This window comes from Talpa occidentalis, unplaced genomic scaffold (assembly GCF_014898055.3).
Source record: "Talpa occidentalis isolate TD23 unplaced genomic scaffold, MPIMG_talOcc4v2.1 talOcc4.12, whole genome shotgun sequence".
Classification (NCBI taxonomy): Eukaryota; Metazoa; Chordata; class Mammalia; order Eulipotyphla; family Talpidae; genus Talpa; species Talpa occidentalis.
This window is the reverse complement of record NW_023601212.1, coordinates 3998545-4009035: the sequence shown is the minus strand read 5'-3', so window position 1 is coordinate 4009035 and position 10491 is coordinate 3998545. Positions and strand designations below refer to the sequence as shown.

Here is a 10491-nt window from a genome sequence, read left to right as displayed (position 1 = left end):
GAACTCTGTCACCTCCACCTCCTCCCTCTCTCTCACAGCAAGGTCCAATGGGCCTTCAGTTGTCCTCACCTCCCACCCCACCACTGTCTGGTACTTCTTGCCACAGACTGAGTCTCCTGTTGCCTGGAGAAGGGTGAGGACAATCTATGGAATCAGGTGGCCCTGATATTTATGAGGCACCTACATGGGCTGTGTGCCCATTGCACAGCTGTGGCCACAGGCAGTGACCACAGGCAATGACACCATAGCTACCAGCACTGCTGTCCACTGAGGGACCTGGGTTGCAAATGCTTCAAGTCTGCTTGATACGTTGCAAAGAAGTTTTGTGTTCTCTGTCCCACTGTCCTTTCTCTGCTCTGGGATTCATTATGAAGCCATCTGGGATCTGACTGAAAACTGATAGAAAACTCTGCTTGAAAACTCACGCTGGTAGAGGGTGGAGATTTCCTTTCCTGTGCTGGTCACTGAGCTCACAGGATCCCAGGCAGAAGAGGAAACAATATACAGTATTGGTGGAATGTAAACTTGTGCATCTGTTATGGAAAGCTGTAAGGAAATTCCTCAAATATTGAAGAATATAAGTTTCCTATGAAGCAAATGTCTTACTTCTGAGTGTTTAGCTGGAAAATACACACAAAAAGCACTCATTCCAAGAGGTGTTTTCCATCCATGTTCACTGCAATGGTTCTTACAACAGCCAAGAGGTAGAGAAAACCCAAGTGTCCGCTGATTGACAAATGTCCAAAAAGATGTGGTATATATAGATAGTGGAATACTATTTATATTTGGAAGAACAAAAGGGTAACAACAGAATGATCCTTTCTGAAACAAGCCAAACAGAGAAAGTCAAATACCATGTGATTTCACTTGTGTGTAATAAAGAAAACAAATAAACCGATCATGTCCATAAAACAAAGTACACTTTTGGACTATATAAGCGCAATTAGTGGCTCACAGGAAGATGGGAGAAGGGAGGTGGTTCAATCAGAAATGAGGACGATGGTATAATGAAAGATAAATTTAAACTTTTATTAGTGAACTTAATGGCACATATACATTAATATTAATCATGCATAACTAAAATTTATATAAAATTATAATGCAAGGTTACTTCAGTGTAAAAAATGGAAAGGTAAAGTCACAGGAAATGGAAGGAATTTAATGCAAGTGTCTCCTTTAATAAATGGCATTGTATTAAAATTAACTTCTGTTTCAAGGGAGAAAAACACATATAAATTGGATTATAAATCAAACAGGAGAAATCACAACAGACTCAGTAGAAATGGAGAGATAATCAGAGATTACTATGAACACTCTTATGCAAACAAACTCAACAACCTAGAAGAGATGGACTAATTACCAGACGATATAATCATCCAAAGCTGAACAAAGATGCAATAGAACAACTAAACAGAGCAATTACAAGAAGCAAAATTGAGGAAGTAATGAAAGCCCTCCCCAAAAACAAAAGCCCAGGCCCAGACAGCTTCACAAATGAATTCTACCAAATGTTCAGCAATGAATTAGTGTCTATCCTACATAAAATCTTTCAAAAAAATGAAAAAGAAGGAATACTACCAAATACATTCTATGAAGCCAACATTACACTAATACCAAAAACAAACAAAACAGCACAAAAAAAGAAAATTACAGGCCAATCTCCCTAATGAATACTGATGCAAAAATCCTCAACAAAATCCTTGCCAACAGAATCCAACAATGCATCAAAGGGACAGTACACCACGCTCATGTGGGATTCATCCCAGGGGCACAAGGATAGTTCAACACATGAAAATCAATCAGTATAATCCAACACATCAACAAAAAGAAAAATAAAAACCATACGATCATATCAATAGATACTGAGAAAGCATTCGACAAAGTCTAACAACCACTTATGATGACGGCCCTTGAAATTCTCGGGATAGAAGGAACATACCTTAACATGATAAAAGCCATAGACGACAAACCCACTGCCAATATTATTCTCAATGGTGAAAAACTGAAGGCCTTTCCCTTAAGATCAGGAACAAGACAAGGACGTCCTCTCTCACCACTGCTCTTCAATATAATACTGGAGGTCCTAGTCAGGGCAATAGAACAAGAGAAAGACATACAAGGAATCCAGATAGGGAAAGAAGAAGTAAAACTATCACTATTTGAAGACTATATGATAATATACACAGAGAACCTTAAAAACTCCACAGAAAAACTATTCAAAATAATCAAGCAGTTGAGTAAATTAGCAGGATACAAATCAACATGCAAAAATCAGTAGCCTTCCTATACACAAAAACAATCAATCAGAAGAAGAAGAAATCAAGAAAACCATCCCTTTTATAATCGAAAGATGACTCTCTCTAAAAACACACAATAATCAATTGAAAATGAAAAAAAAAGACTTTGTGGTAAGACCGAAAACCATAACACACATAGGGGAGAACGCTGCAATAGAAATTTCAGATGTGTTCGTGGAATCATCCCCAGCAGCAGGAGGAACAAAGGAGAACATAAATAACTGGGCCTATAGCAACCCGAATGCTCTGTACAGCCCAAGAAAATAGCACTACAGCAACAAGACACCTGCTTAAGGGGAGGGTGCATCTGAACAGCATAATTCCGAAAATTACAGACATAGGAAGAACCTGGGCTGTTGAGGTCCTTCCTCTCCTGTTGCACAACAACAGAGACAGACGGGTCCAGTTCACTGTGAGGTGCACAGCTGGTTGGGAGACATCTGCATGGAGAGAGAGGCTGTCAGGCCAAGCCCAGGGTGCCATTGGATTGTCTGATGTCACATCCAGTTATTTCCCAGAACATGCCTAACTTGCAAGAGGACCTGCTGGGGTGTGAAAACATCCTACTGTGTTGTGTGGCAACAAAGTGGACACTGAGGACAAGAAAGTTAAGGTAAGTCTATTGTCTTCCGAGGAGACGAGACGTCACAGGTCACCACAAGCCCTTCCTCTGGCTGCTAGAAGAGCAATGGGTGACCCTCACTTGGAGTTCCTGTAGGTGCCTGCTCCTGCCTCCCCGGGGGCTGTCTCGGACCCTGCTTTGGCAGTGAAGTCTGGGCACGATTCAGAGGTTGCTCAGACAACTGCTGCTCGGATGACGTGGTGACCTGTGAGGATGGGGACACCTGGTGTCAGGAGTGGACTGCTGTGGGCAGCACCTCATGGTGGAAGCAGTGAAGCGTGTTAGCAGCTCCCTGTGCTCTAAGCAGGACACGTGCTTAGTCTCGGGGGTCAATGGAGGCGCACGGGCTTCAGAGTGAGTGCGGCAGTTACCAAAATCTTCACTCTTGGACCCTGCACATTTAGCTGGTTAGGAACACAGTCGTTTCCTTCTGGAGTTTCAAACATAAGGCTGCTGCAGTCACATCACAGTAAAAACAAAGAAGAAATTCCTATTTGCTTTTGCAAAAGTGCCATGACAACAAGGAGTGTGGTTGCTAAAGTTTTATATAGAGGACTCAGTTCTCAGCTTTACGAGAGAGGAACAGCACTACTGGACATATGATGGGGGTCTGTGTCCCCAACACATTTGTGCCTTGATGATCCAGGGCATCGTGTCAAGTTGGGATCCTCAGCACAGATTTTTAATTTTTTTTTTATTTTATCTATTTTTTACATCATTTTTCCTTTTTTGCACAATGTTTGCATTTTCATCTTGATTATAGTCCCCATGCAATTAGCAGCACATTTTGAAAACATGAACACGGAATTAGAACAGGGTGCTGGGTGGTTACAACATGAAGGACGGAGAGTAACAAAACGGGATGCACTTGACATCTAATCTAGTCTCTCGGGATCAGAGAATCATTAACAGACTTTCCTTTTGCCCAATCCAGTGTCCACAGGGAACTCATGGGCTCAGAGCTTGGAGCAGGTGAGTGAGGTGTGACTAATGAGACCGCGTGGAGGGCAGTAAATATCTTGTCTCCCTCGGTCCCTCAGACTGTCCAACCCGGGACCGGAGAGGACATGATTCCTGTCTGTGGAGCCCGACCTCTGCCCAGGGACCAGCCCTTGGCGCCCTCCTGAGATCCTGTCTGTGACACAGCCCAGATCCATTCAAGCGTCCAGGAGGGACTAGACGGCTACATGGAGAAGCCCCCCTCACAGCCCCCACCCAGGTGAGTCTCAGAGCCCAGCAGGCACTTGTGACAGATCCAGAGAAAATGAAAACTGAGAAGTTCTGCCTCAGGTCACAGAGACCAAACCAGGCCCAGGGACAAGAGGTTCCCTTGTTCTCTTGCTTGACTGACTCACCAATTTATAATTAATTTACTTATTTTTTGATCAAAACTGTCCACTGCTCTCAACAATACAGAGATGGTGCTGAGAGTAAAGAGTCAGGAAGGAAAATCTGTTAGGATGAGACTGAAGGAGGAGTGGAGGCTTAATGTGGTTCCAGCAAAGTTAGGACAGAGACAAGAAGGTTTGGAGTTGAGGGAACAGGAAATAAAGTACTAAATACGAAGGGGATGACGGGAGTGGACGGGGTGATGAGCAGGGCATCTGTGTTGGAGAGATCCAAACTAATGGAGGCAGATGACCTCACAGAGCAGCTGAGGAGAGGAACAGTGTGTAGTGTTCCCTCACAGTAGATGCTCACAGAAGTCATCCTTTTTTTAAATGTCTGTTGGGGGAGACTGAAGATTTTAACTTCACAACCACTCTAGCACTGTCAAATCCCATACCTTTGCTTGTTAGAATTTTGCTTCTTCCAATTACAAATTGTTCTCATTCTTACAGTTTATTTACTTACAGCCTGAGCTTTTATCTGGTTTTCTTTCAAATATTGAAACCAAATAGGAGCTTTTCACAATAAATACTTGGCAGTTAATTCTCCCATATATGCAGAGATTGTTGTACAAAATGTTTGAAAGTTTTCAATTTGTGTGTGGGCCTCAGTCGATCCTTTGTGTCCCATGATGTATGTTAAACACAGGCTGTTCTTGCAGTCTGAGTAGTACTAAGCTCTCATACACATTGTGTTCATGTCACATCTGTGTTTCCTCATTACTGTGTCTCTTCACATTTGTGATGTGATCTGTTGTATTTTCATTGATATTTAGTTGACATGAAACAATGTGAAAGTTGGAGACAAACATGTTGACTGGATATATAAATCTACTGCAATGTGATGACCACTGCAGCACTAGCTGACACCTCCTCAATAAACACAATTAATATTTATTTTTGTCAGAAAATGATTAAGAAATAATCTCTTCACAACTGGGAAGGTTGCAGGAAAGCACTGCTGACTGTCACATGCAGTGGATTTGTAGAAACTTGTTCATTCAGCAGCTTCCAATGTGTGTCCTGAAACAACTTTTTACAACTGTCCCACCCCGGGTCCCTGTAACCAATTCAGTCTGTTCCAGGACCGCACCCAGAAGTGATAGCAGTATCTGTAGTTCCTCGACTTCTATCACGTAGCAGAATGTTCTTAGGTGCCTGTGTGGTGCCTTCTTTCTCTTGACTGGATATCATGTGATATTTTACTATATAGAATGTGTATTGTAACAACACCATATCCTGTGTGTGTGTTACTCATTCCATGTTTTACACGATCCATGTATATTCATTTGGACAGTAAGAGCAATCGTGTACACATATAATACAGCGCATATATTTTTATATCAACATATGTACACACTATGTCTTTTATTTGTCCATGATGGACTTGTAGGTTATTTCTACATTTTGCTCACTAAGCAAGGGGCTGCGGACAGCTTTTCAAAGTCCTGTGTTCATTTCCTTTGCACATGTATGAACAGATCACAGGGGAGTCTAACTTTGCTATTGTGAGGCGCCTCTGTTCTCTTACCCACTGTGCCTGAAGCGGTGTATTAGCCACCGACAGCACCCCAGGGCTCTCTGCACCCCACTCCCACTGTTGACCTTTGGTCATCTCCCTGGAGCTCTGTCAGCAGCTGTGAGGTGAGGCTCCTGGTTCCGATTTGCATTTCCCTGGTGAGTGACCCTGAGCACCCCCTCATGTGCTTGCTGCCCATCCAGGTGTCTCCTCTGGAAAACACATACTTAGGCGCTCTCTGGTATTTGCATAGGCAATGACTTCCTTGTGACATGAAAAAGCAGGAAGCCACACGTGGTGCTACACACACTGAAAAGCTTCTGCATACAAGAGAGACAAAGGGACGATGGACAGCCAATTTGTTCATAAAAACAGCCCCCACTTTCCCATCTCCTGGGTCACATTCTTCTGTATTCAAAGGACAATCTCGATCTATTCCTCAAGCATATGGAATCCATTGTTGTTTCTCTATGGAGAAATGAGCGCTTTGGATCTGCAGTTTCCACTGCTTTGGAAAGAGTGTGATTCCTCTTTTCATTTTCAAGTCTTTGCCAATTTACTTTTTAGAGAACCAGTGGATGTGATTAAGTTCTTGTTATGACTATTCTTCCAAAGTCTTAGATTCTGCTACATTGTGCTTAATGCATTCATGTTGATTCTATTATATTTAACCAGGCTTTATTTTTCTGGGTATTCCATTTATGTATGGATTACAATTCCTTGACACAGTTTCTATATGATGAAGTCACAAAAGTGAGCAAACTAGCTGGTGTCCCTGCTCATGTGGATGTTACGTTATGACAGAGAGGGTTGAGCACACGGAAATAGCGCATGTGGGATATGATGGTCTCAGGAATAAACAACACGGAGGAAAGGGACAGACTGTTGGGGCACGAGCAGGACTGTATGGAATATTGTCTGGGGAGGACACTGCTTGTTGGACCAGGAGCAAAACAAGGACCAGTTTATCTGTGTCAAAGAGAGATCAAAATATAAAGCCCAAGGAAATCATAGAATCAATTTCACAAAAACAAAAACCAGAGGAGGGACAATCTCACTCACTCTGCATCATGTCACAGCGTGTGGTCACATAAGGGGGAACAGGTACAAAAACAACACTCAGATCAGGAGCCCACTGTCAACCCCAGTACAGGCGAGTGGAGTGACAGCGGGCCCGTCAGCCTGGGGGCCCTGGTGTCCAAGGAACTGTTCTCCACCCGGCCTGGCCCTTCAGTTGGGGCCTCACTCACCTGGTCTCTCCCTCGTTAGCAAGAACTGACCTTTCAAATACTTCTCTCCTGTATGCAATGATGCCAGATTCTTCTTACTGTGGCCTAAAGTCAGACCTGCCTTTACTCTGTGATGAACCTTATCTACCCACACACACACACAGAAATGACACACACACATACACACGTGTACACAACTGATGGAACAGTCAATCAATGTCCATGGTGTGTTCAGACAGTGCACTGGATATTTTCCTGCAGGCTTTACTTGTTTTGTTCTACTTCACTCATGTAAACTCAGGTCTGACCCCCTAATGGAGGTGAGTCTCAGGATATGAAAATTCCTCTTGCGTTTCTCCACAACTAGTTTGGCATTTTCCTGTCTGTCTTTCTCAACTTGTCATTATTTTTGTGAGGCCATATTCTTCATCTAGCTCATGCAATATGCATTTATTTATCTACTATTCCCAACTAAACTAAGTCAGGGTGGGGTGTCAGAGTATAGTGAATACATTAATTTCAAACTTAAATACCATGCATAGATTCTTGGAAACTGGAAGTTTAAGTGAAATGATATATTGCAAAGCACCTGTATCATTAGTTCATCAAAATAAACACGGATTAAATTTCCTATGGCAGACTTCTGGTCAAAGAAACATCACCAAACTTCTAAATAAAGACCCTGATGCTTCTTTTATTAAACACTATTTTTATTCATCATCTTTTCATTTATCTGCCAATCAGCTTTTTCCAGTCAGGAATACAAAGTAACGAAATTAACAGAGTAAGAGAAACTGTGAAACTGACCCCTGACAGCTGACTACAGAACTGAACCACCAAAGGGGGAGCCGGGGAGGGGGAAGGGGAAGAACAAGGCGGGAAGGAAGCACAAGGGTCTGGGGTGGTGGAATATGGGTGAGTGGGGGTGGGTGCACTAAGGTGCCACTATCTGGTGGGGGTTCCCCAATACTACCTCATTTACAAATGAATACATGACTAAATAAATATGGACACAGGAAAAGGTTCTTTGATCTTAGGTATCTAGTGTCTTAAAATGCAGAGGAAATAACTTTCCTTACAACAATTCTGGATAGGTGGCTCTTTGCAAAGTAAAACACTTCCTATTTTCCTTGTCCTTAGTGATTTGATTCCAATTCTCAGCTCTGCCTCAATGCACAGGTCAAAATGTCCTAAGCGTGGATCAGAAAGTGTGTGACTGGAGGAAATAAGGGAAATAAGCCTTATTACAGGTAAGGGAAACACAGATTACACACCTCGCCCAAGTGGAAGCTATTTTCCATAATCAAACATTCAGAATTCAGAAGAGATATGAGGGAAAGAAATTATAGTCTATGGCGGGATTAAATTAGGGCTCATTTATGCATGTAACACATAATGCTCACACTTAGGCACAGCACACGTAACACAATCTACACACTAGAAGATCAGCAAATGTACAATGTCATGTGTAGGAACTTCAACAGCAGCAGGATGTCGGGGCCTGCTGCCCACTCTCTCATCTCACCCCAAACCTAAAGCACCCACTCCGGTCACATCCCTACTTCGTGGATCTGTAACTGTGCCCAAAACACTCCTAGATTCCATCTTTGTCTGGCTATTTCCCCAAACCCAAATGTTCTTCTCAAGCGTATATTGTTGCCGTGTGATGTCTCCTTCATAGATAAATCCTGCTGCCTTCAGATATTTTTGTTCAAAGTCTGTTCATTGGAAGTGATTATACAAGATTCCTCTTGATTCTAACTCTTCATCCCACTACATTATTTTACCTAACAATAGTAATCACCATATGAAATATTATTTTCCCGAGACCACACACATACTTAGAAGAAAACATGCTTGGGGCTCGGAGTTTTCCTTTTTTTAAAAAATTATTTATTTATTACGCACGCATAGAAGAACAAGGAAGCAGGCCAAAGATGCAGTGGGTGAGGCACTCACCATAGACAGAGTGGGGGGCAGGTCAGGCAGATCTACTGAAATCCACTGCTGACGGGAGCAGTGTGGAGACAGGAGAGGTCTGCTGTGCCATGTGGGTCGCTCCCTGGCCGGGGATCATACTCAGGCAGTCCCAGTGGTGACCCTGAGACTTAGCCCCTGTGCCACCAGGGACACCCAAGGGCTAGGATTTTTCAAAGTCAGTCTCACTGTTTTTTCTCCATGATTCCAACAATATTTGTATAATGCAATGGGTCAAATGTATTTAAAAGAAAGTATTAGGACATTTTCAAAGAAAATTTTGACTTGGAAATATGTTTACATTAGATGTAAGAATGGCTAATTATTTTCAGTTTCAGGAGAAGGTGAGTCACTTAACAGCCTTGAAAATTTCGGGTAACAGGTACTAGCTCTAAGACATGAAATTGATTAACTGAATGTATTTAAAATAAAATCACCCCATTTAACCTCATTTCTTGATTGCTCTGCTGTGGTGAAGTTGACATCACTTCTGTCTCCATCCCCCAGGCTCACCAGCGACCTGGCGCCAGGAAACCAAACCCACCCCACAGCGTTCACCCTCCTGGGGCTCTCAGAAGAGGCCTCGCTGCAGCCCCTCCTCTTCTGGGCATTCTTGGCCATGTACTTGGTCACGGTCACTGGGAATCTCCTCATCATCCTGGCCATCGTCACGGACCCCCACCTGCACACCCCCATGTACTTCTTCCTCGCCAACCTGTCCTTTGCCGACATCTGCTTCACCTCCACCACCGTCCCCAAGATGCTGCTGAACATCCAGACACAGAACAAAGCCATAACCTATGCGGGCTGTCTCAGCCAGGTATTTCTCTTCTTCCTCTTTGCAGGACTGGACAACTTCCTCCTGACAGCCATGGCCTATGACCGGTTTGTGGCCATCTGCCATCCCCTGCACTACATGGTCACCATGAACCCCCAGTTCTGTGGCCTCCTGCTTCTTGCATGCTGGGTGTTAAGTCTTCTGCATTCTCTATTACACAGCTTAATGGTTTTGCGACTGTCCTTTTGCTCACAGCTGGAAATCCCTCACTTCTTCTGTGAACTGAACCAGGTGATCCAGCTTGCCTGTTCTGACACCTTCCTCAATGAGCTGGTGATATATTTAGCAACAGGGATTCTGGGGATCATTCCTCTCAGTGGCATCCTTTACTCTTACTCTAAGATTGTATCCTCTGTTTTGAAAATCTCCTCAGCGAGCGGCAGGTACAAAGCCTTCTCCACCTGCGGGTCTCACCTCTGCGTGGTCTCCCTGTTCTACGGGACGGCGCTGGGTGTATACTTCAGCTCTGCTGCTACCCAGGACTCCAGGGACAGTGCAATCGCCTCGGTGATGTACACGGTGGTCACCCCCATGCTGAACCCCTTCATCTACAGTCTCAGAAACAAGGACATAAAGCAGGCCCTGAGGAGGCTCTTCAGCTGCAGAGCAACCCCAACGTGA

General features: G+C 43.6%; 1 protein-coding gene across 1 annotated transcript; it reads left to right on the top strand.

The window, feature by feature from the left end:
• Positions 1 to 9558: 9558 nt before the first annotated feature.
• On the top strand, positions 9559 to 10491 carry LOC119240301 (olfactory receptor 7A5-like; the record flags this gene model as incomplete). The annotated part of the gene is made up of 1 exon (XM_037504657.2): positions 9559 to 10491. A coding segment is annotated over one exon (933 nt), but the record flags the coding sequence as incomplete, so codon positions are not given.